Source organism: Armigeres subalbatus, chromosome 1 (assembly GCF_024139115.2).
Source record: "Armigeres subalbatus isolate Guangzhou_Male chromosome 1, GZ_Asu_2, whole genome shotgun sequence".
Classification (NCBI taxonomy): domain Eukaryota; kingdom Metazoa; phylum Arthropoda; class Insecta; order Diptera; family Culicidae; genus Armigeres; species Armigeres subalbatus.
In genome coordinates this window covers 83,556,543-83,583,184 of record NC_085139.1, presented here as the reverse complement: position 1 = coordinate 83,583,184, position 26,642 = coordinate 83,556,543, and the positions used below count along the sequence as shown (strand labels likewise).

The 26,642-nt window shown below is 42.6% G+C and overlaps 2 protein-coding genes across 5 annotated transcripts in view; one reads left to right on the top strand and one right to left on the bottom strand.

The window, feature by feature from the left end:
• Positions 1 to 26,642, bottom strand: part of LOC134227614 (uncharacterized) — a 118,340-nt gene that overhangs the window by 83,346 nt on the left and 8,352 nt on the right. For 3 of the 4 annotated variants that reach the window (XM_062709231.1, XM_062709238.1, XM_062709247.1), the window contains exon 2: positions 4,849 to 4,890. The exons of the other annotated variant lie outside the window; for it this stretch is intronic. The gene's annotated coding sequence lies outside the window, so the exon portion shown is untranslated. The remainder of the gene's footprint in view (positions 1 to 4,848; positions 4,891 to 26,642) is intronic. 4 annotated transcript variants of the gene reach the window in all.
• On the top strand, positions 8,009 to 26,450 carry LOC134206317 (uncharacterized). Its single transcript, XM_062682018.1, has 4 exons — positions 8,009 to 8,127; positions 23,981 to 24,373; positions 25,131 to 25,548; positions 25,608 to 26,450. The coding sequence occupies exons 1-4, from the start codon at positions 8,009 to 8,011 to the stop codon at positions 26,448 to 26,450; spliced, it is 1,773 nt and encodes a 590-aa protein (XP_062538002.1).

The window sequence follows — 26,642 nt, the reverse complement described above, 5'->3', positions numbered from 1 at the left end:
GCTTCTGCAGGAAGCTTCCAGCTTCTGCAGGAGGCTTTTCCAGCTTCTGCAGGAAGCTTTTCCAGCTCTGCAGGCTTTTCCAGCTTCTGCAGGCTTTTCCAGCCTGCAGGAAGCTTTCCAGCTTCTGCAGGAAGCTTTTCCAGCTTCTGCAGGAAGCTTTTCCAGCTTCTGCAGGAAGCACCAGCTTCTGCAGGCTTTCCAGCTTCTGCAGGCTTTTCCAGCTTCTGCAGGAAGCACCAGCTTCTGGGAAGCTTTCCAGCTTCTGCAGGCTTCTTCCAGCTTCTGCAGGAAGCTTCCAGCTTCTGCAGGAAGCTTTCCAGCTTCTGCAGGCTTTCCAGCTTCTGCAGGCTTTCCAGCTTCTGCAGGAGCTTTTCCAGCTTCTGCAGGAAGCTTTCCAGCTTCTGCAGGAAGCTTTCCAGCTTCTGCAGGAAGCTTTCCAGCTTCTGCAGGAAGCACTTCCAGCTTCTGCAGGAAGCTTTTCCAGCTTCTGCAGGAAGCTTTTCCAGCTTCTGCAGGAAGCTTTTCCAGCTTCTGCAGGAAGCTTTCCAGCTTCTGCAGGAAGCTTTCCAGCTTCTGCAGGAAGCTTTCCAGCTTCTGCAGGGCTTTTCCAGCTTCTGCAGGAAGCTTTCCAGCTTCTGCAGGAAGCTACCAGCTTCTGCAGGCTTTCCAGCTTCTGCAGGAAGCTTTTCCAGCTTCTGCAGGAAGCTCCAGCTTCTGCAGGCCCAGCCTGCAGCCTTTCCAGCTTCTGCAGGAAGCTTTCCAGCTTCTGCAGGGCTTTTCCAGCTTCTGCAGGCTTTCCAGCTTCTGCAGGGCTTTCCAGCTTCTGCAGGAAGCTTTCCAGCTTCTGCAGGAAGCTTTTCCAGCTTCTGCAGGAAGCTTTCCAGCTTCTGCAGGAAGCTTTCCAGCTTCTGCAGGAAGCTTTTCCAGCTTCTGCAGGAAGCTTTCCAGCTCTGCAGGCTTTCCAGCTTCTGCAGGAAGCTTTCCAGCTTCTGCAGGAAGCTTTTCCAGCTTCTGCAGGAAGCTTTTTCCAGCTTCTGCAGGAAGCTTTTCCAGCTCTGCAGGAAGCTTTCCAGCTTCTGCAGGCTTTTCCAGCTTCTGCAGGAAGCTTCCAGCTTCTGCAGGAAGCTTTCCAGCTTCTGCAGGAAGCTTTTCCAGCTTCTGCAGGAAGCTTTCCAGCTTCTGCAGGAAGCTTTCCAGCTTCTGCAGGAAGCTTTCCAGCTTCTGCAGGAAGCTTTTCCAGCTTCTGCAGGAGCTTTCCAGCTTCTGCAGGCTTTTCCAGCTTCTGCAGGAAGCTTTTCCAGCTTCTGCAGGAAGCTTTCCAGCTTCTGCAGGAAGCTTTCCAGCTTCTGCAGGAAGCTTTTCCAGCTTCTGCAGGCTTCTTCCAGCTTCTGCAGGAAGCTTCCAGCTTCTGCAGGAAGCTTTCCAGCTTCTGCAGGCTTTCCAGCTTCTGCAGGAAGCTTTTCCAGCTTCTGCAGGAGCTTCTTCCAGCTTCTGCAGGAAGCTTTTCCAGCTTCTGCAGGAAGCTTTCCAGCTTCTGCAGGAGGCTTTCCAGCTTCTGCAGGAAGCACCAGCTCTGCAGGAAGCTTTCCAGCTTCTGCAGGAGGCTTTCCAGCTTCTGCAGGAAGCTTTCCAGCTTCTGCAGGAGGCTTTTCCAGCTTCTGCAGGAAGCTTTCCAGCTTCTGCAGGGAGGCTTTCCAGCTTCTGCAGGAGCTTTTCCAGCTCTGCAGGAAGCTTTCCAGCTCTGCAGGAGCTTCTTCCAGCTTCTGCAGGAAGCTTTTCCAGCTTCTGCAGGAAGCTTTCCAGCTTCTGCAGGAAGCTTTTCCAGCTTCTGCAGGGCTTTCCAGCTTCTGCAGGAAGCTTTCCAGCTTCTGCAGGCTTTCCAGCTCTGCAGGAAGCTTCCAGCTCTGCAGGAAGCTTCCAGCTTCCAGCCTGCAGGAAGCTTTTCCAGCTTCTGCAGGAAGCACCCAGCCTGCAGGAAGCTTTTCCAGCTTCTGCAGGAAGCTTCTTCCAGCTTCTGCAGGAAGCTTTCCAGCTTCTGCAGGAAGCTTTTCCAGCTTCTGCAGGAAGCTTTTCCAGCTTCTGCAGAAGCTTTTCCAGCTTCTGCCGGAAGCTTTTCCAGCTTCTGCCGGAAGCTTTTCCAGCTTCTGCAGGAAGCTTTTCCAGCTTCTTCAGGAAGCTTTTCCAGCTTGTGCTGGAAGCTTTTCCAGCTTGTGCTGGAAGCTTTTCCAGCTTGTGCTGGAAGCTTTTCCAGCTTCTGCTGGAAGCTTTTCCAGCTTCTGCCGGAAGTTTTTCAAGCTTCTGCCGGAAGCTTTTCCAGCTTCTGCCGGAAGCTTTTCCAGCTTCTGCCGGAAGCTTTTCCAGCTTCTGCAGGAAGCTTTTCCAGCTTCTGCCGGAAGCTTTTCCAGCTTCTGCCGGAAGCTTATCCAGCTTCTGCCGGATGCTTCTCCAGCTTCTGCCGGAAGCTTTTCCAGCTTCTGCCGGAAGCTTTTCCAGTTTCTGCCGGAAGCTTTTACAGCTTCTGCAGGAAGCTTTTCCAGCTTCTGCCAGAAGCTTTTCCAGCTTCTGCCAGAAGCTTTTCCAGCTTCTGCAGGAAGCTTTTCCAGCATCTGCAGGAAGCTTTTCCAGCTTCTGCAGGACGCTTTTCTAGCTTCTGCAGGAAGCTTTTCCAGCTTCTGCAGGAAGCTTTTCCAGCTTCTGCAGGAAGCTTTTCCAGCTTCTGCAGGAAGCTTTTCCAGCTTCTGCAGGAAGCTTTTCCAGCTTCGGCAGGAAGCTTTTCCAGCCTCTTCAGGAAGCTTTTCCAGCTTCTGCTGGAAGCTTTTCCAGCTTCTGCTGGAAGCTTTTCCAGCTTCTGCTGCAAGCTTTTCCAGCTTCTGCTGGAAGCTTTTCCAGCTTCTGCTGGAAGCTTTTCCAGCTTCTGCTGGAAGTCTTTCCAGCTTCTGCTGGAAGCTTTTCCAGCTTCTGCTGGAAGCTTTTCCAGCTTCTGCAGGAAGCTTTTCCAGCTTCTGCAGGAAGCTTTTCCAGCTTCTGCAGGAAGCTTTTCCAGCTTCTGCAGGAAGTCTTTCCAGCTTCTGCAGGAAGCTTTTCCAGCTTCTGCAGGAAGCTTTTCCAGCTTCTGCAGGAAGCTTTTCCAGCTTCTGCAGGAAGCTTTTCCAGCTTCTGCAGGAAGCTTTTCCAGCTTCTGCAGGAAGCTTTTCCAGCTTCTGCAGGAAGCTTTTCCAGCTTCTGCAGGAAGCTTTTCCAGCTTCTGCAGGAAGCTTTTCCAGCTTCTGCAGGAAGCTTTTTCAGCTTCTGCAGGAAGCTTTTCCAGCTTCTGCAGGAAGCTTTTCCAGCTTCTGCAGGAAGCTTTTCCAGCTTTTGCACGAAGCTGATACAGGAAGTTGTTCCAGCTTCTGCAGAAAGTGTTTTCACTTTGTGCATGAAGCTTTTAAGCTTGTGCTGGAATGTTTTGCAGCTGTTGCTGAAAACTATTACATTTTTTGTAGAAAGCTTTTGCATCGTCTGCAGGAATCTTTTTCAGCTTCTCCAGGAATCCATTCGAACTTCCGCTAGGAGGCAGCTTTTATGGCTTCTGCAGAAGGTTTTCCAGCTTCTGCAGGAAACTTCTGCATCTTTGACAGGACTCTTTTTCGCTTCTGCAGGGAGCTTTTCTAGTTTCTTGCTCTTCCCGCGTATTTATTTGGCTCTACTTGATTTTGGCAACATGAAAATTCCGAAAATGTCCAATGAGCTCCGTGCACGTTGTTGTTGAAAATCGAAGAAGCAATACACAATAGCATACAAAAGTATTGTACAGTAACAATTTTATGACTTATTTGTGCTACATTTGGATTTTATTCTCTGGGTCCAGTCTGACGACAAAATCAAGCAGAACGCCACTGGAAAAAGCTCGTTAGTTTTTTTATGGGCCTTCGACCACTATTGACGACACCTCCCGTACAGGAAATCAGATTCAATCCAGAGGCAATCAACTTTGACGGGTGATAAGCAGACGTGACAAATCAACCGTAATAAGTAAAAGAATGAGTTGAAAGCGGAGGGGAATATGTCGGTGCGCTTCATCCAGACTCCTACCCGGCGGTCCGGCCTCGGTCACCTGGACTCATCGCGCGTGCATCAACGTTGGCGCCCATCAGGAAGTCTTAGTCGTGTCAAAACAGCCCGGGGTCATTGTCTCGGTCTTTCCAACAGAAACCGGCAAGATTGATGAAGATTCTTTCTCAAATCGGTTCAACCTTTTCGTGCCGGCGCGAGCGCGGTGCTTAAATTATATTGTTTTGACAGTATAATGGGAAAATGAGAAAATCTATTCTTGGGGCCGCCGCCAGGCAATGATGGGGTTGTGTAAGGTCTCACCGCTTAGAAGAGTGGATGCTCTTTGGATGGCATTTCCGTTTGACCGAATGGTCTTTTATGGATGAACAATGCATTTGATAGCGACAAAAGGGGGCGGCACTCTGAAGACACGAGCTAACTGTTTGTTGGGGGGCATTGGTGTTAACAACCGATCCATTGTCCACGAAGAGGTTGGTATTTTAGGTGAAGGCACCGACTGCGTGTCTCGCGTTGGATGATGAGTTATATTCTGTTGGGCTTGTTAGGTAAACATACCAGACAATTAGCAACATGCTACAAATGCACGAATATGTTATGTAACGATATAAATTTATGTTCGCATGATTCTCAAAATGTGATGTTATCTACGGTTTGCCATTTATTGGTTCATGTGGTTGGAAAAATGTTTCCTTTTTCTGACAATCATCATCATCATTGTAAAGAAATAGAATGGGAATGAAATAACGACCGGTTAGCAAAGTTTTTAGTCCCAAATGGGAAGTATTTTTTACTCACATGTTTCTGCGATGGTAAGAATTTTTCAATAATTGATTGAGTCTGAAACAGAAGAAAAAGTGATTATTTTAAGGAAACTTTTTAAAATTTAAATAATAAGTTTAAAATCTGATTGAATTTCAGTTGGACTGACAAGCCATTGAAAAAAGGAGTTACATTTAGGATATGTGACATTATTACACTATAATTGATGGTGATCAGGAATTTCCAATGTTGATAATACACGTAGATTCCAATATGATCGATTAGTGGTTTTACTGTCCAACTAATCATCTTCCTTTATGTTTCAGCTAAAGGTGCTCAGGACTGTTCGTCAATATCGGTCCGCTCTCAATTTTTTTCTCAGATACAAAAATGTTAATAACAAAGTTGAGCAACTCGCATAATACTTGTAAAAACAGAAGGCACCCACTGCACATTCCTTCTATCAATTGCGCCAATTCGGCATTCGACCTCGCTCAAATCGTTTCAATTTAGACGCAGTTATGTTTCGAACATCACGATATTGAAAATGGAAACTACTCTCGCACGAAGCATCACTGGTTAAAAAAAATGAGAATAAAAAAAGTGGTCCACGACTAATAGGGGCTCGGTAGGGGCTCAGTGTGCTAATGCATCAGTAATAGCCTATTAAATGTTACTCGGTTAAAAGTGAGACTCGATCATCTGCCAAGTGATGTGACGCAACAAATATGAGCCAAAATTATCACTCCCGCCCGCTTGGTCTTGCCAAGATGAAGCCGAACGAAAGCCGTAGGCATGTCGAATGTGTACTAAATTGAAAATTTCCTCATCGGTTGCGTGCGGTGCAAGGAAACAAACACAGTGATTTGCAAATGTAGGCCCGGACAAATATGTACGATTTGATTCAAGAATTTGAGCATGGTTGAAAGGATGATGATACCTCCGGTTACTTGTGGAAGCACCATAACCCTCGCGAACTAAATCACCCATGGAAGTTGACCCACAAGCAATGTAAGACAAAACGTGCGCATCGCCAGAGAAGGCATGTGCATTTCGGGGCCAGGAAAAGCGTGTCAAACGGCAATTCATGCTTTTACGATGGATGTAGTTGAAAAGATGATTGAGTAGAAAATTTATGTGTTTGAAAGTGAGGCACGCTGAATGCATAGTAAAACGAAATTGCACTGAAAGCGAGATGCATGATTTGATCCGTAACAACCGTAACCAATTGCTATCTGTATTATCGTTGATAAGACTGTTTCTTGGTGCAGCTAATAAAAAAAGCTCTTCAATTAAGAACTAAGGCCAGCATACGAAACACAATGAGGGAAATTAAAAAAAAAATAGTTTTTGAAAAATATTTCGGGGTACTCTGTTCTACAGGGCTCTGCACGTAGAAACTTCGTACTACGCTTCCATGAAGTCAATTTCTTCTCGTCTTAGGGCGTCCGCAGACTATCGTGACTTAGGCGTTCGAAAGGTGTTCCGTAGTCAATAGTCTAGGATACACGTAACAACAATATTTCCCATATTATGCTCCAAAACGGAATGCTGCATGCTGTCGCCAAAGAATCGTGTCTGTCGCATTTTGCAGCCAGTTTTAGATAACAAAGAACACACACACAATACGCAGTGATATGGTACCTCTCCAATTGTCACATACAATCAGATTCTCCTTCGCTAAGACGTCTTGCATCAAAACGCGAGTAACAGTCACGATATCCCAAATAGTTTGGAACAACATTTGCGCACCTTTGAACTTCAATTTCGTGCAGTGAAGAAGTTTCGGAGTAGACAATGGTAATGCGCCGCGCCGTTGCGTATCTTGTCGAGTGATGGTTGTTAGAAAGTCGCAGTTGTTCAAGCTGCGCGATCCAACGTTTTAGCTAATCAGTTGAGTTGGCGTCCTTGGACTTCTTTCTCTACTGAAGCGCAATGAGATATTTAAGGGAAATAGGGAAGTCAAACATTCCCAGTGGTTGCGACTTTTTTCTCTTCATTGGCCAAAAAGTTCATCCACGCTTGCTTGACCCATCTGCCGCAGCTTTTATTGCCTTTCCAGAGTCGTATGCTGATGTCAGGACTATTTATAACCCTTAGGGATCGGTCAAAAATTACGTCCATCGTTTTTCGGCATTTTCAACCCCCCTTCCCTCTGTTGTCACAAGCTGTCACAAATCACTGACCCCCTCTCTCCCCCTGTACGTACAACCTTATTTATAATAAAGGTTTGTCTTCTTCGTACACTATTTTTAAAAGAAACTTAGCGAGAATTAACTCCCTTAACAGCAAATTTAATTTTTTTGAGCTAATCAAATTGTTCTAAAATGTTTTAAAAAATTAAATAGTTTTTCTTGTTGGACGAAACAATTATTAAGAATATTTTCATGCATTTACCCATCCCGGCTAGATTAGACCAAAACCAAGACGACATTGTAAAATTGAAGTCAACTTTTGAAAGCTGTAGGCTTATTTGTACATAGATTTAAAACATGTAAATGATGTTATTGACTTATTACGGCCAATTGTACGGCCATCTCCTAAAGTGGTCCAAAATTCCTCCCTTACCCTATAGAGAATAAAAACCAAAAATTTCAAGAAAAAATTGATTGCAGCGTTCTCGTAAAAGCGCAAATATGCGCAAGCAAATCACTCACCATAAGATGGTACTAGGGTTGTATTTCATTCCTCCATTTACATATGAAGGGACATTTGGGGACATTAGGTTTGCGAGACCATTTTATAGCGAAGAATGAATATAACGAAAGTTTTTCTTCTACAACTTTTTGGTATTAATCTTCACTACCAAAACTAACCAAACTATCGAAAAACTAACTTTATATTTGGAGAAAAATTGACTTCATGACGAACAAATCAAAGTAAGAAATGATTTTATTATTTTATTTTTATTAGCTTTTTTCACTTCGTCAGCCCATATCTTTTGACTGAATAAACATAACGCTTCAATATTCTATGATTCTATTATCTTATCTCTTATCTTTCATATGATATATAAATTAGACCAATTGGAGTTAATACATTTTTCGTTGAAAGGCCACCCTTTTCCCCATAGTGGAGCGGTGTGTTTCTTTCACTTCCACCGAACATGTACGTCTTTGTCTATGCCGATGATTTATTACTAATAATCGTTGGCAACACTCTAGGTCGCACACGAATACGAACCCAATCTCCCGTCATGGCTGTTCATCGCTGGGCCAGCTCTGTAGGATTCACTATGACCACCCCGTCTGCTGTTGGAGGCACCAATTGTCCGGAACAAGGATTCAATTTGGGAGAGTACAACAAGTGCAACAAGTAAGTTGTAAAAGTTCTCGGAGTGTCCATTAGGGTGCCAATGGAATGTATGGGAAAAAAATTGTCATCGAATTGAATAGAACAACGACATTGCTCACAAGTTTCATTACCCCAAAATATGGCCCCATGCAAAATTTGAGCTCGATCGGACATGATTCAGGAAATTTTTATCCATGTAAATTAAAACTTAAAAATGCATGAAACGTCGAGATCTGATGTTATTTTGAAAAAAAAATTGTTTTGGTAAAAATCATTTTTTTCTCTTAGAACATTTTTGGGACATTTTTGGGATTTTCAACTCATACGTTCGAGCCGCCTCCGGGTTGCTACCCTCTAGGAAAGTTCGGTATATGAACCTTAACTCGAGACGCTCGGGGTTTCCATGAAATCTCCCAAAGTTGTAAATTTTAATTTAACTTAGCCTATGGAAGGTCTCAAGGTTGGACCTGAGGATGGCCATATTAAGTTCCTCCCCTTCCAAGTAACCTTTCGCCTATTTTACGGTATGCTGGGACTGTACATAGGTGAAATGACGGCTTCAGCCGGTTTTGTCCTATTATTGTCCTCTCCAGTAAGCAGAGCATCGGCCGGACATCGAAATTTAGTTTTGCTTTGTGCGGAAAGCAAAATGATCGGCCGGTCACCGAGATTCTGTTCTGCTTTGTGCGGGTGAATAAATTAATCAGAAAGTGAAAATTTAGTTCGCATGTAGTTCGTTGTGTAGTGCGATCGATAATTAAAATAATTAGCATTCGTTCGATTGTTTTTGTTTTTAATCAAACTACACGCTATATAGGACAGACCGTTTACCAAAACGAACCCTGCCACACTCCCTACCGCATATATCCAACATCCCAGTAATTTATTTTGGAAGTGCAGATGACTCGTCGGCTTCTATCAAAGCGAGTATCACGTCAACAATTTCCTACCTATTCCTCAATTGACCTGCATTCGGACACGGCCGGCGCTGGTATTGCTTATTTTTGGGTCACCAGTTCTTACACATTGAAGATGATGTTAGTCTTAGTCCCAAACTTCATCTGTTGGTTCTTTGTGTGATTACAGCTGACCTGGCAATAACGGAGTAACAACCGTGCGCGGTCAATCATGCTCATGCTCAATTTGGGCTAAACATTCTTTGCATATCAACTAGCCAGTGGAGATATATAAGCTTCCACACTGATATTCTTCCCTCCCCCTTCATACGGGAATTTGGCAGAAGGAAGATCGTGCGATATCGAAAATCGACTTCTATTAAAACATTCCCCATGCCTGCCGTATCCGAACGGAACTATCAATTCTATACTTTTGCCTCTAATTCTATCATGAACATGTACGTCTAACTTTGGAAGATGATATTAGCATTTCCATATCATTGTTTCATAAGTTATTTCCAATTGTGTTGCTTATATAAACATTTAGCCCTTGAAGGATGCTGAGGATTTTTTCTAATTGGTCATTGCTCTATATCTAAAATGGGCGGCCGAATTAGTGGCAAATGACATTAATGCCATCCCATTCCGTGACAATTTCGTAACAATTTCGTTCTAATGTGCCGGCCGGATACGGCCTTTGGCTCAATTTTTTGTAGCCCGTGGCGTGTAAGAAGAAATAGCTAATAACCGGCCCGGAAGCTTTTATATGTGACTCGAGAAGCTCCTTTTATTCTTTATCAATAAATATGCAGCACGGCCAGTTTTGCTGGTAATGAGATTTTGGCAATACGGATGAAACCCTTCCAGGCCAAAGAATTTGTTAGGGAATGCATATCGGATGTTGGTGATATCGTCTGCTCTAAAGAAAAATCCTTCTTCAGTAGTATTAGTTTCTCGTAAAACACGATGAAGAGTTGAAGATTTGAAAACTACGATACGTGAAAAAAACCACCTGCTTCTGATTCTACCTGATCGCAATCGATGAAATTATGTAAAAAACAAGGCATATGTAGCTTTGATCCCAAAGAAGGAAACGACTACCGAAAGCTGTTAAGACCTGTATGAAGAAGCTTGAACTCTTTTTTGAAAATTTAAGGCCCAACAACTAATGGAGCTCTGGCAATGACGGGAAAGAACACTGTCGTTTTGGGAATTGAAAATTAAAGCAATTTGTTTATTTGTTAATCAATTGTTAATCAGCCACAAAAGTTAATTTGCGATATTTCTCTGAAAGTCAAAAAGCTGGGAGTCAGGGATCAAAACGTTAAACTTTTATTATCCAACATGCAAACTTATTCGACATTTGAAGAGAGACCAGAGTAATAACATGCAAACTATTGAAACAAAATTGAAACAATTTGGGAAAATTGATTGTCGAAAACTGATACATTTCTCTAATCCGGTAGAAAACAATTTACGCAGATCTGTTAAATATGCTGGTAAAGTCGAAACTTTCCGAAAGAAATTCTCTATTCGTCAACTTTTGAGAACACAGTTCCTCAACACCGTTTACTGATGTAATTGACCTCCAATGCAACAACGAGTTCAAATCTAAATTTCCGAAAGACACAACCTTGGAAGGTTACCTGAGTAAACCCCCTACTAATACCCTTTTATGCATTTTTTTCGCTCCCTACAACCATTTCCAATGTACTTAATAGATTTTTTACGCTGAATTCAGATACATATTCAGATTTTCTGTAACACGTCCAGTTTTTGAGATATACGTAATGAGATAAATGTACCTAATTCATAAAATTACACATTTTTATAGGAAATTTGATTCTCTAATTTGAAGAATTTAATTTCGGAATTTCACTTTGAGAATTAAATTTAAATTTCATAGAAATGACCATGTAGAATGCATATAGGTTGTTGGATTTTATTTGGCACGTTCATGTGTTCACGATTTTAAATTCACAAAAGTACGTATTTTCATTGAATTTTGGTTTCTCTGCTCTGCCAAGCTAAATTTGTGCTTTTTCCTTTGAGAATAAAGTTCGCATTTCATAGAATGGGCCTCGTGGAATGCATATGGGTTGTAGAAATGAAATTTGGCACGTACACTTGTTATGGAAAATGGAATTGAATAAAGAAAAGTACGTATCGTACCGGGGGAACATTGATCAGTTTAACAATGTTCAAGAAATGAATAGAATATAATTCCCTATTATCACAATTACTTATTGTGAGTTAGGTATCCAATTTTGACTAAGTTTGCTACTGACTGATATTATCTTCGGATGAATTTACACCGAAATTTGGAAAATAAAATCAACATTATTTTTTGAACTCACAGCAAACGGCCAGAAAAGCACTCAAAACAAATACAATTACAACCCTGATTCATCCACCTTGCGGTGTTTATGCCTTTCTCGTGCATCGCCGGCGAGTACAGAATGAGCTTGGTAGTCATATGCCTACTGCTTCTGCCTCATACGCAGGAGGTCGTGGGTTCAATCCCAGGTCAGCTCCATTCTCCTACTCTGTATCTTTCTCTATATTTCTCATGTTCTAGCAGTCGCTAGAACTAGAAATATGGACTTCCATACCGATTCCCTTTTCCATACTATACCTTCAACTTGACTATTCTAGTAGAAACAGCTAGAATTGGAAATGAACAAAAAATCTCGTTTCCCACATCCAATAAGAAAGTGTTTTCTCCTATCTGTCACATTAGCAGCTCGTTAACACAGACGAACCTCTGCCCCTCGAATCTAACCAAACAAATTCCGCATGAACTCGTGGCAAGTGCAGAGGTTTATTCGCCTTGCAGTGGGCGAGTGATTGCATAATCATTTCCTTGGCAGATCACTAGTACTTGTACATTGAAGATGAGTGCTAGTCCCAAGCAAACATCATCTGTTGGTTCTCTGTGCAAGAACAGCTGATCTGGTCATAATGGAGTAGCAACTACGGGCAGTCAATCAAGCTCAACAACTAAATTTAAGATTCGTATGAAATTTTGACATGGGAAATTCACAACGCACATTTTCGCTTACTGTATAAGGCAACACCACCTGCTAGTCAACTAGTAAGTTATAAAAAAATGTCATCAAGCGCTGTATTATGCCAACAAAATTACAACTGTCATAATAATCTTCCAATGGTGTCATAGATGTATCCGCAATACAAATTGCACGTGCTATCAAAGCATTCAATGCTACAATCCTCGTGCCTGCCAAATTATAATTTTCAAAAATATCAAAGGTATGAAGGTGTGTTTTTCGTAGGCGACCAACTGGCGCTTATTTTAGATTAATTGCATATAATTCGGTAATTCGGCCGTACGAAAATCATTTCTTGTTAAATATCTTGGCTGTGTACCCTCATGAGGGTTCGAGTCCCTCTAAGACACGTGGATTCTCTTTAGCAAATTTCAACAATGAGATTTGCCAAATAAGGAATCAAAATTAAGAATAGTGCCACAACCGATGCATGCGTTCCTATTATGGATTAACCAATTTTGAGGATAATAACAAATTTTATTGTGGTTTTCACAGCTTTTCTAAGGAGCAGGAAGTGAAACCTTTCGCTTGATATATAAAGTCCACCCACATGCCTTTTACTTATTAAAAAAAAAAAAGTTGTTCTTATGTATGGCGACAATTGATACACCCACCCTATTTAACAAAAAAAGCTTATTTTTTATTTTGTTTAATGGACAGCATGGGTTGCTATTGGCTTTGTGTGGAGCCCTGTTGACTTGGTAGTAGCTAATAGTTAAGTGTATGCACACTTTTTCCTAACGAAACAAAATATAAAATATATATGCAGCGATTCCACGGGAAAAGAATAGAGTTGAAAAAAAAAGTTGTCCAATTTTGCTCAAAATCGCTTGGTGTGTTCTTCATCGAAAATAATTAGACCCGTATTTTTTTATTTTTTTATTAGGGTGACCATGTTCGATATAGGGTTACCAGAAAAATCGCTATTTCTCGAAATTTTTTATTTTAAAAAATTCATAACTTTGGAACCACTGGATCGATTTGCAATATTGTTTCATGGAAAGAAAGCTTATTACCTCTAGTTCTTACTAAAATTTTTGGTTTGGTGTATTTCATTTATTTAGTTAACATCTAAACAGATAACACTGAATCAACAATTTGACGCCACAATGCACGGTTCGAGGCCGCATCTCTCCATCCTCGGATACGCCCCACACTCGCCAAGTCGTTCTGCACCTGGTCTGCCCATCTCGCTCGCTGCGCTCCACGCCGTCTCGTACCTGCCGGATCGGAAGCGAACACCATCTTTGCAGGGTTGCTGTCCGGCATTCTTGCAACATGTCCTGCCCATCGTACCCTTCCGGCTTTAGCTACCTTCTGGATACTGGGTTCGCAGTAGAGTTGGGCGAGCTCATGGTTCATTCTTCGCCGCCACACACCGTCTTCTTTGCACACCGCCAAAGATGGTCCTAAGCACCCGTCTCTCGCATACTCCGAGTGCTTGCAAGTCCTCCTCGAGCATTGTCCATGTTTCATGGCGTCCGTAGAGGACTACCGGTCTTATTAACGTCTTGTACATGACACATTTGGTGCGGTGGCGAATCTTTTTCGACCGCAGTTTCTTCTGGAGCCCGTAGTAGGCCCGACTTCCACAGATGATGCGCCTTCGTATTTCACGACTAACGTTGTTGTCAGCCGTTAGCAAGGATCCGAGGTAGACGAATTCCTCGACCACCTCGAAGGTATCCCCGTCTATCGTAACACTGCTTCCCAGGCGGGCCCTGTCGCGCTCGGTTCCGCCCACAAGCATGTACTTTGTCTTTGACGCATTCACCACCAGTCCAACTTTTGTTGCTTCACGTTTCAGGCGGGTGTACAGTTCTGCCACCTTTGCAAATGTTCGGCCGACAATGTCCATGTCATCCGCGAAGCAAATAAATTGGCTGGATCTGTTGAAAATCGTACCCGGCTGTTACACCCGGCTCTCCGCATGACACCTTCTAGCGCAATGTTGAACAATAGGCACGAAAGCCCATCACCTTGTCTAAGTCTCCGGCGCGATTCGAACGAACTGGAGTGTTCGCCCGAAATCTTCACACAGTTTTGCACACCATCCACCGTTGCTTTGATCAGTCTGGTAAGCTTCCCAGGAAGCTGTTCTCGCCCATAATTTTCCATAACTCTACGCAGTCTATACTGTCGTATGCCGCCTTGAAATCAATGAACAGATGGTGCGTTGGGACCTAGGTATTCACGGCATTTTGGAAGGATTTGCCGTACAGTAAAGATCTGGTCCGTTGTCGAGCGGCCGTCAACGAAGCCGGCTTGATAACTTCCCACGAACTCGTTCACTAATGGTGACAGACGACGGAAGATGATCTGGGATATCACTTTGTAGGCGGCATTAAGGATGGTGATCGCTCGAAAGTTCTCACACTCCAGTTTGTCGCCTTTCTTGTAGATGGGGCATATAACCCCTTCCTTCCACTCCTCCGGTAGCTGTTCGGTTTCCCAGATTCTGACTATCAGTTTGTGCAGGCAAGTGGCCAGCTTTTCCGGCCCATCTTGATGAGCTCAGCTCCGATACCATCCTTACCAGCTGCTTTATTGGTCTTTAGCTGTTGAATGGCATCCTTAACTTCCCTCAAGGTGGGGCTGGTTGGCTTCCATCGTCCGCTGAACTGACGTTGTCATCTCCTCCGCTGCCTTGACTTTCACTGCCTGTACTCTCAGCGCCATTCAGATGTTCCTCGTAGTGCTGCTTCCACCTTTCGATCACCACACGTTCGTCCGTCAAGATGCTCCCATCCTTATCCCGGCACATTTCGGCTCGCGGCACGAAGCCTTTGCGGGATGCGTTGAGCTTCTGATAGAACTTGCGTGTATCTTGAGAACGGCACAGCTGTTCCATCTCCTCGCACTCCGCTTCTTCCAGGCGGCGTTTCTTCTCCTGAAAAAGGCGGGTCTGTTGTCTCCGCTTCCGTCTATAACGTTCCACGTTCTGCCGGGTACCTTGCTGCAGCGCGACCGCCCGCGCTGCGTCCTTCTCCTCCAGAATCTGTCTGCACTCTTCGTCGAACCAATCGTTCCGTCGACTTCGACCCATATACCTGACGTTGTTCTCCGCTGCGTCGTTAATGGCTGCTTTAACTGTACTCCAGCAGTCCTCAAGAGGGGCCCCATCGAGCTCACCCTCTTCCGGCAACGCTGCCTCGAGATGCTGCGCGTATGCAGTGGCGACATCAGGTTGCTTCAGTCGCTCTAGGTCGTACCGCGGCGGTCGTCGGTACCGAACATTGTTGATGACGGATAGTTTTGGGCGCAGTTTAACCATCACCAGATAGTGGTCAGAGTCGATGTTAGCGCCACGATATGTCCTGACGTCGATAATGTCGGAGAAATGCCGTCCGTCAGAACGTGGTCGATTTGTGATTCTGTCTGCAGTGGTGATCTCCAGGTGTACCGATACGGGAGGCTGTGTTGGAAGTAGGTGCTACGAATGGCCATATTCTTGGAGGCGGCGAAATCAATTAGTCGTAGGCCGTTTTCGTTCGTCAGCCGGTGAGCGCTGAACTTTCCAATAGTCGGTCTAAACTCCTCCTCTTGGCCAACCTGAGCGTTCAAATCTCCTATGATGATTTTGACGTCGTGGCTTGGGCAGCTGTCGTACTCACGTTCCAGCTGCGCGTAGAATGCGTCCTTATCATCATCAGTGCTTCCGGAGTGTGGGCTATGGACGTTGATTATGCTGAAGTTGAAGAACCGGCCTTTGATCCTCAACCTGCACATTCTTTCATTGATCGGCCACCACCCGATCACGCGCCTTTGCATGTCGCCCATCACTATGAAAGCTGTTCCCAGCTCTTGCCGCAGCTCTGGTAAATGGTATGATTACCTCTAAACGTTCGCAGCATTGATCCCTTCCAACAAACCTCCTGCAGCGCTACGATGCCGAATCCACGGTCCTTGAGCACATCGGCGAGTATGCGTGTGCTCCTGATGAAGTTGAGAGATTTGCAGTTCCACGAACCGAGTTTCCAATCGCTAGTCCCTTTTCGTCGCAGTGGTCTTCGCCGATGGTTCCGGTCCGTACTCTCTTGTTGATTGTTCGTTGCTTATGATTTTTAAAGGCTGGCTTGCAGGGCCTGACACCAAAACCCCCAAATTTCCGGAGGACCATTCCTCCTTATTTCCGGTGGACCATGGTGCACAGTTTCACTTAGAGTCCCTCGCTGGCACTCGGACGATGATCAGCCGCCCCTAACATGGAGAACAGACGCTGTTGTGAGCCGATCCAGACATGGAGAACAGACGCTCAATAAGATTTGCACCTCCGGAGAGGAGCAAACCCCCCCTTCCCTGTCAGCATACGACCATAGTTCCCACCGGGGTTGGTTACCCGATCTTCCCTAAGGTTGCTCGTATCCCGGCCAGCACCAGGTTTGGTGTATTGGTGTACTCAAATTTGCTAAAATGGTCAAAATATTCGTTTTTTAAGATTTTTTAAATGTTGGACCACAACGACTATATATTTTTATATTTTTTTATGAAAATTCAAATATTTTTACACAACATATCAAAAAATTTGAAATATTCATCGAGCCGTTTTTGAGTTACATTTTTTTTGAAAATTTCAAGTTTTCTGCCCATACACCCATGGAATGAACGTTATTCTCCACTATTTCAAATAGCTCATCAATCAAATCAAAAGTTAATCATCATTAAATCAAAAGTATGAAAATGTTATTCAAGAGTGTTTGTTTGGTCTCGTTTATTAGAAGAATTTACGAATCGCAATAGTTGAAAATAATTCTATCGGAATAGTCTGGTGTTGTTATTGATGACTTCATTCTCCAAAATCGGCAAAGCAATATGTCATTTTTCAAAAAAGTTGGTTTTCAGCGATTCATACAATAGGTTACCTGCTTTGTTTATATGTTTTCAATATTTTTGATGCAGGTAATTCATTGTATTTTCTTTTTTGATTATGATTCATCTGTCTCCTTTTCCTTGTTCACTCTACCTAAATGATATCCAAAGGGACTATTTAAAGTGGTCTATAAGATAAAGTATATGTCAGTCAAGAAAATCAGTGAAATTGTCCAGTTGCCTTACTGAAGAAACGTTTAATACAATGAAGCACGAATGCTCAAATTGTCATGTTTGGAGTAATTGTTACAGGAAACTTACTCCTAAACTGTATGATTATGCAGCGGAAAGGAGAATAATAAGAAAGGAGAATAATAAAAAGTGCATGTACAGCGCAGGTTACTTTTATGTAACCTTCGTGAAATTTATTCAATTTTCAAAGAGCAATATTTTACTTTTGAAATTGGATTTTCATTGTTTTCCAGCAGCCGCCCAAAAAAATGTATTCTAGCTGGTTTAAGTGGAACGCATACTGTCTGCGTATGCATTTATCATCAGAATGTTAAATTAATGTTTAAAACCCTTAAGGACAAGAAACTTATTCATAACCATTTAAAAACGTATCATGACTTGTTTTTTAAAATACTTTGTGAAAATCCTACAATGTTGGTTGAAAACCTGTGATCATTGCCCGGGTACGCAGACACTGGAGAATGACCTGATGAATTTTCTTGAAAATGTCGATTCCTTAGAATTTAAACAATGGAAGCAAACAGATCGTTGTCATTTAAATTCAATGCGAATGGATGCAAAAGAGTATGTGGAAACATTTTCAGAAAAAATAAGCGAATTATCTCCGCATAATTTTAATGCAGAGCAACAAGGAAACTACTTAAAACAACTTAAAATTAATTTGGAAGCAACTGATTGCATTATAATTGCTGACTGAAAATTATTTTTTTGTTATTCAGGACGCTATACAAGGTTTTCATTGGGCAAACGCTCAATGCACAATCCATCCTTTTGCCATATATTATAAGGATGAAACACAAAATTTAAAGTTTGCAAGCTTCATAGCAATCGCAGAATTTACTAAACATAACCATGTTGCCGTTCGGCTGTTCATAACAAATTGTGTGAATTTCATTAAAAAAAGCTACCTTACCTGAAAAATATCCATTTTTTTTCTGATGGATCAGGCAGTCAATACAAAAATAAGATGACTGCCTTCTATTTGTGCCACATGTACAAAGACTTCGGTTTTAAAGCAGAGTGGAACTTTTTTGCCACTTGCCATGGAAAAGGGCCTTGTGACGCTTTAGGAGGTGTTCTAAAGCGAAACGCTTCAAAAGCAAGTTTACAAGGCCATCATATTACAACTGCATACGAACTTTACTCTTGGGCTGTTTTTAAAGTAGATTCTAAAATGTATTACGAGTTTTTCTCGGAAAAAGATCACAATGCAATGGAAAAGAAAATAAAGAACCGTTATACTCGTGTAAAACAAATCTCTGAGACACAATCGTTTCATTACTTTAAGCCACAAAATGAAAATTACATTATCGTGAAACGGTTTTCATTTTCAGATGAAGAAAAGTGTGTTAAATGTTGCTATGTAATATTTTTTTTGATGAATTATGAAAAATAAAAATAATCAAATTAAATGCTGAGTTTTAATTGAAGGTAATCAGAGAAAACCATTGCTTGTAGTCTAAAGCTTTGAGATTTGAGCTACCATTCCTCAATATAGCAGAGCCAAGATTCTCTCAGACAGCGCTGGTTGCCAAATTTTTAATAATACCAATGGAAAGCATTCATTACAAGAATTTCAATGTAGACTTCAAAATTGATTTTTTGACTTCACTAAATATAAAAAAAATTCTACACTCTAAAAATAATATATTCTAATTTCAGTTCGGTTCACTCAAAATGACCCTTTTGTGGAATAATTCAAAATAGTTAAGTTTACTCACTCGTGGTTTACGCTACCACTCAAATTCGGCATGAGTGCCTCTGCAACCCTTATGAGCACTCATGCTGAATTAGGACGCTAACGGACCATTGTGGTTCCAGTTAAAGCGTAAACCATGGTTGAGTGAACCCTAGCAATGTTGGTCTCTGCTTTTAAACAATGTGAGGGTGATTTATAGTTCTTACATTTAATGGGGTCAGAATTGGACAAGCCTCCCCTACTTTTGATAGGTACATTACTTCACAAATAAAACTAGATTTGTAAACATGGTTATCATGAATTTATTAGGAATAAGTTTGATAACTTCAACAGAATGATTCCCGCAGTTATTTTGAAGTGATGGAAAATTATGCTCAATCCATGTGTGCATGTTCAGAAAACTTGAAATTTTCAAAAAAATGTAACACAAAAACGGCTTGATGAACATTTCTAATTTTTTGATATGTTATCAAAAAATGTTTAAATTTTCATTAAAAAAATATAAAAATATATAGTTGTTGTGGTCCAACATTTCAAAAATCATAAAAAACGAATATTTTGGCGATTTTAGCAAATTTGAGTACACCAACACACCAAACCAATATTCTTAGTAAAGACTAGAAGTAATAGACGAATCCAAGTAAAAATAAGAAGAAGACACACGACGGTCGATGATCGCATGATCGTTTTGCGTGCTGGAGAAAATACGATCGGACGCGCACACCCATTGCATGAAGGGACGCAACTTCTTCACATAAATTGAATCGTTTACCGAACATATGTTTTAGGACTTCGAATGTTAGTGGAGATGGAAGTAAAAGCGAAGAACATCGAGCTGCAGAAGAAATTTGTAAATCACTCCTTCAACACCGCGCGAATCCCTTCTGGAATTCCGGGTGAGCTGTTTTTGAAATTACTAGCTAATTTCTTCTAAAATTTTGAGAGGATTTCATCTGGACTTCCGGGCGAATTCCTTCTTCAAATTCGGCCGAATTGCTTTTAGAAATCCAGGTGAACTTATTACCAAATTGCGGTCGAATTCCTCTGAAGTTCCGGGCGAATTCCTTTTGGAAATCCCGAACAAATTTATTCTGGATATGCCTTATTTGGGGTCAATGCGTGCTCTTTGAAAATGATAAACCTAAATTTTGGTAAAGGTCTCTTTGTGCATCCCACTCGTTGTAAGTTAGCATAAGCAGAAATTAGTACTTCATTTGAATGGGTGACCCCCTTTCCAGAAATGGGAGGGGTCTAAAACAATCATGAGAACCTTCCCCGTTCTGAAAAACCTCTAGGGCAAATGATCCGATAGTCGTGTGTGTTTCTATATTTGCGGAAGTACAGTATGCGGAAAATCTAAGAATCAAACGCAGCAGTCCAAAAATAAATTGAGATGTCAAAATACAAACCAAGTGAAAACAGCATTTATTATCTTGATAAACTGGTAAATATCTTCAAAATACCTTACTACATTTTCGCCTTTGCTCCAATAGTTGTGGTAGTGTTCCTATAGTTGCGAGTACGGTAGGAAAACAATTGGATTCGCAACTATAGGAACACGAATTAAAAAATACCGCAACTGTTGGAGCAATGTACCAATAAACGGAGTTGTCGTTTTAGGACGGAATACCTACATGAAATGCATGCGATGGAACATTTTTCCATTAAACAAGATGGGGAAAACTATCGAATATATATCCAAGATTAGCGAAATGAGTATTGGAATAATTCTGGGAAAATGAATAGTGTTGGAACGTGTCTAGTTCCTCCACTATTGGATCATTTACCCCACATACAATTGTTCATTGGGGCCCTCCTTAGCCGTGCGATAAGACGCGCGGCTACAAAGCAAGACCATGCTGAGGGTGGCTGGGTTCGATTCCCGGAGCCGGTCTAGGCAATTTTCGGATTGGAAATTGTCTCGAATTCCCTGGCCATAAAAGTATCATCGTGCTAGTCTCATGATATACGAATGCAAAAATGGTAACCTGGCTTAGAAACCTCGCATTTAATAACTGTGGAAGTGCTTAATGAACACTAAGTTGCGAGGCGGCTCTGTCCCAGTGTGGGGATGTAATGCCAATAAGAAGAAGAAGAAGACAATTGTTCATGCCGATCGGTTCAGTAGTTTCCGAGTCTATAAGTGCAGAAAGACACAAATTCGTTGTTGTGTGTAAAGATTTGGTTCTACGTAGTTTGGACGAGCTCGGTGGTCTAGTGGCTACCGCTTCTGCCTTATAAGTAGGTGGTCATGGGTTCAATTCCAGGCTTGTCTTTTTCCTTCTTTGTATTTCTAATAAATTTCTTTCTGTGTTTCACGTTCTAGCAAAACGATTCCTACTGCTATAACCTCCCCCACACTAACAATTCAAAAATCTACCGTGGCCCCTATGAGAAGTCGTAGAGTTCTCTACATCTTTCTTAAGTAGGTGTCCAACTAACCATCCTTCCCCTTCCTCAGCATTCGCAAAGACGTGGCCAGGACAGATCTCGATTATTGAAGAGTGTCTAAGAGATAATGGTTAGTCCCAAATCAATGTATGTGGTAACGGATGAAAGTTATTCTACTCTCATACATTAGTCCAGGCTTGTACCACCTACGAATTTGTGCGAATTGCTTCAATGCTAATGCTAATGTTGATAGATTTGGTTCTACGTAGTTTATGTCGAGTGGTTGTGTCTTGTACACGACCCCCATGATTATTATTTTTTGATGTAACAAACATATCATCACTTGTCATAAGACGAGTTTGTACAATTCCATTGAATTCCACACCTTTATTGTACCTTTGACAGATACGTATTTCTACCTCAACAGTAACGTCGTCTTCAGTGTCTCGTATTTGACTCGACTTGTATCTTTCTTTCGTAGTTAACAACTGTGGTAGTGCTTAATGAACACTAAGCTGTGATGCGGCAATGTCCTAGTGCCGGTACATAGTGCCGTTAAGAAGAAGAAGACATTTAAGCTGAAAAATTCGTGGAAAAAGGTGCGAAATAAAAATAGCACCGCCACCAGGTAGCACCAATAGTGGAGGTAGTGGGGTTTTAATGAGATTTATCCTAATTGGTCGAGGTTCAGCCAAACCACACCAAGCGGCTTTTTGACTGACTTGTGATATTTCGTTTACAAAAGGAAAACGGAAAGTATTTCATGTCAATTCCTGCGTACATTTGTTGTAGGATATCCTCAGTTATGGCGTTGAACGATGTCCGAAGCGATTTGTGATTTAGTAAATCTGTGACACGAAAACTTTGGCAAAAAATTGGAAATTTTTCATTGGCGCTTGGTGTGATTTGGCTAAACCCCGACCAATTATACACTTTACGATGGTTTCAGTTGATGCGTCGTACTTTAAATGTCCTGTTAAATGTAACTTATTCTTAGATTTTGCTTTGATTTTCCTTAATAAAATTGACTCCTGTGGACACCTATAGTGACAACTGTACCAATAGTGGCGACTCTCATAAGAAATCGATAGATAACACCACTATGGGAACAAACAGTATTTTTTTACCGCCCCTAAAGGAACAGGGTACACATTAGTGGTGCAAGCAATATTTGGTAGTTGTTGATGTTTATCAACATCAATCTCATTTTTATTAGCAAATTTATTAGTTTATCTATTGGATATGATATTGAAGCTGTAAATTTCCCGTAATAATTGATTTTTAAAAAATATTTTCTTATGTGGATCTACTAATACCTCCACTACTGGTACCGTTACCCTACCAGTTGTGGCAATATTTTTAACTTTGGTTAATTCTCTTGTTTTCTTATGGGATTGGCCATAATGGGGTTACAAGTGCAAAAGACGACAAAAAATATGCAAAATCAATTTTTACAATCATGTTTTTTTTACAATGTTATGAAAACTCATATGTGAATATGTACGTTATGTGGAAGATATTGATTTGGAAAATGTATTGGAGGTAACCACTTTCCCTTCGATGGGACTCGAACCCATGACCCTACAGTACGCTAGACTGGTGCTTTAACCAACTAAGCTACGAAGGACCTCCGTCGGCCTTCGCAACCTAGCGGCTACTGAACGAGCTCGAGATTCCCAAATTGGACGCATAGTCAAATCACTCGCAATCCATTTATCAAGCCAATACTTCCACATGTGTATTGTACACGTCCACATTAGAGGAGCGTGAGTATTTAGAATGTCTGGCGGCTAGTGGTAGTGGTTACCTCCAATACATTTTCCAAATCAATATCTTCCACATAACGTACATGTTCCGGTATCGTCGCGCCCCTCGTATGGATGCCATCTATTTTACCGCAGTGTATTTTTCATGTATGCTTCCCTACGGGAGAAAAAATAAGAATAAGAAGACTCCCGAGGAAACAGCCAGTAATTTTTTAGTTTAAGTACAGTCGTCGCGAATAAAACAAGTTAGTTTACTTTTCCGAAAGTGCGCGTGATTTTTTATTCCAAAAAGGACGCTCCGTACTAGCGAGCGTTGCTTGCGTTCCCAAACCCTACAGTCCACTCCGTACCGAAACATTTGGACCTTCGATCCGAATAATGTCGGACCTACAGAAACTACTGACCCGGCGGAACGCCCTACTAATTCAGATGAGAGGAGAGCTTTCAGTCGCAGACGCTGTCAAGGAGCGGAACCCTTCCCGAAGTGAGGTTAGGGACCGACTGAACCAGCTGAAGGAGCTTGCGGTCAGCTTCCGAGACACAAGGGATCATCGAGGAAACACAGGAAAATCCAGAAGTTATTGCATCTGTCCACGACGTGCGAGAAGAATTCTTCGGGATGTTTTATCGAGCAAAGGATATTTTCGAAGGTTATCTTGACATTGATGATATCGAGTCGTCAGCTAGTCAGCAAACCAATGCGCAGACGGCGAATTGGAAGGAGGCATTGCATTTGCTAAACGAGACGCAGCGGACACTTTTGATCGACCAAGCTTCAACGACAAAAGCTGTGCAGCATTTGTCACAATTATCGAGTGGCGCTATTCCCAGCGGGGAGGTCAGGTTTCAAATGGCTTACCCCAGATCAATGTTCGATTGCCTGCTAATATTCAACCATTTGGTGGTGATCGGAGATATTGGATGACGTTCAAGGATATCTATATTTCTACGATCCACAATCGAGGAGACATATCCGATGCATTAAAAATGCAGTACCTCTTTTCATACCTCGAAGGAGACGCTAAAGAGATTAGTCAGCAAATACACTATCTCTGGTGCTAACTACCAAAATGCATGGAGTACTCTTGCCAACCACTTCGACAAAAAGCGATACACGGTGTTTTCGTTGGTGCATGAGTTCCTGTCCCAATCGCCAATAACTCAAGCAAATTCGCAGTCACTGAGCAGGCTAGTTACCACATCCGATGAAATCATTCAGCAAATGGACGCATTGGGTCCCGAGTTCACAGGGCGGGATCCGTGGTTAATCCACCTCATTTTAGAGAAACTGGACAAGGAGACACGAACGAGTTGGTCACATGAAGTCGTCGACACCGATGATCCCACCTTCAATGATTTGCTGGAGTTCCTTAAAAGCGCAGCGAGGTGCTGGAAACGTGTTCTGCATTTGCAACCAAAACAGCAAGCGACCCAAAGAAAGAGACAACCAAACCGGCTCCAACAAAGTTTAAGGCGCTGCATACTGTTGTGGAGAAAAAGTGCGCGAAGTGCTCCAGTGAGCATAGAATATATCAGTGCGAACAGTTCAAAAATATGAGTGTAAAAGACCGACGTGATTTAGTGCAAAAGGCCAAACTATGCTTCAATTGTTTACGTCCATCACACTCAGTAAAATCGTGTTCGTCGAAGTCGGTTTGCCATAACGCGGACTGCAAACAGCGGCATCACACAATGTTGTGCCCCGTAGTGAAGAAGATCGAAGAACAAGAAGTGAAGAATGTGGAAGTTAACGTTACGACAACAGAAGTTCCCGCAAGGGATGAAGATACCGTTGTGACCTTGGCAGTTGAAGTGGCTAAAGAGAAGAAGCAATGTTTTTCAGTGCTACCTACCGCAATAGTACATGTGAAGAAGGCGGATGGTTGTTTCGACTCAGCAAGAGTCCTGATTGATTCTGGTTCGCAGACATCATTGGTAACCGAAGCCTTTGTTCGGAAGCTGAAGTTGTCTCGCCGGAATGGGAAACTCGTCCTGAACGGTCGTGACCATCAGGAAATGGGAACAGCGCGTGGTTTGTTTTTTTTTTGCGCATAGCAACGTAGTCTCGACCACCGAAGCTTACATTCTTGGGAAATTGACCATCACAATCCCATCTCAGCGGTTCAACTGTTCCAATATGAAGCAACAATGGAGAATTGGTGGACCCGCAATTCAATCGACCAAGTGCAATAGATATCATACTAGGGGCTGACGTTTTTCTAGCTCTCCTAGAGGGAGGACAAGTGAAGAACGAAAGTGGCCATACAGTGGCCCAACGTACAGTGTTCGGATGGATTGTCGCTGGACAGTACGATGCATCAGGAACCACACAAAGTAACCACACCATTGTGAACCTGCATGTTGAAACGGATCTAAACCGGACCTTGCAGCAGTTCTGGGAGCAGGAGGAGATTTTCAAGCCACCATCGCTTACTCTTCCTGAGCAGCAGGTCATTGAACACTTCAATTCGACCTTGCAACGCGATGAAACAGGGCGCTTTATCGTCAGACTTCCGTTTGATGATTCGAAGCCGGCGCTCGGCGATTCTCTTGCCGTAGCCGTAAAAAGACTGAAATCCATCGAGAGACGATTTACACTCGATCCGGAGTTCAACGTCAGTATACATCGTTCATGCACGAATACATGGAACTCGGCCACATGGAAGAGGTTCCATCCAATCAAGTGGAACGACCCAGCAGCGAGTGTTTTTATCTGCCGCACCACGCCGTTATCAAAAATGACAGTTTGACAACAAAATTACGTGTCGTTTTCGACGCCTCCTGTGCATCATCATCGGGAGTCTCGCTGAACGATAGACTATTGGCGGGACCAAACAACAACTCTGACCTTTTTGAAGTATCTTTGCGGTTCCGTTCTCACCGAGTAGCCTTTTTTGCAGATGTCACCAAAATGTATCGCCAAGTTTTGGTACATCCAATGGACCGTGACTTCCAACGCATCGTTTTCCGCGAGGAACCGGATCAGCCAATCAGACACTACCGGCTGTGTACTGTAACATACGGTACGAAGACGGCGCCATACCTGGCAATCGAGTCCATGAGAGAAGCAACGAAGTCTTTTGAATCAATGTATCCTCAAGCAGTAGAGGCTATCAAGCGCAACTTTCACGTCGACGATTTTTTATCCGGTGCAGAAGACGAAGAAAAGGCAATCCAGCTGAAAAACCAAGTGGTCGAAATTCTTTCCTCGGCTGGTTTCGAACTCCGTAAATGGTCTTCGAACAACAGAAATCTTCTGCCAAATAACGACAATGATAAAGCTACCCCGGTTCCGGTGAAAATGTTGAATGATAGCGAGACTGTGAAGGCACTGGGAATCAACTGGTATCCATCCGAAGACAAATATGGATTCAAGGTCAACTTCTCCCCATTTAATGTCAATACTAAGCGTCAGATGATTTCAGACTCAGCAAGAACCCGTTCGGTTGGTTGGCGCCAGTAACGGTTAAAATTAAAATTCTCTACCAGCAACTTTGGCTCTTCGACGTCGCATGGGATGATCCATTGCCATCCGTTGTTGGAAGTGAATGGCAAGCAGTGAAGCAGAGCCTATCTCAACTTGAAGCCATCAGATTACCACGATGCATCTTTCCGAGCCGTAGTCGGATCCAATTTCATGGGTTTTCGGACGCAT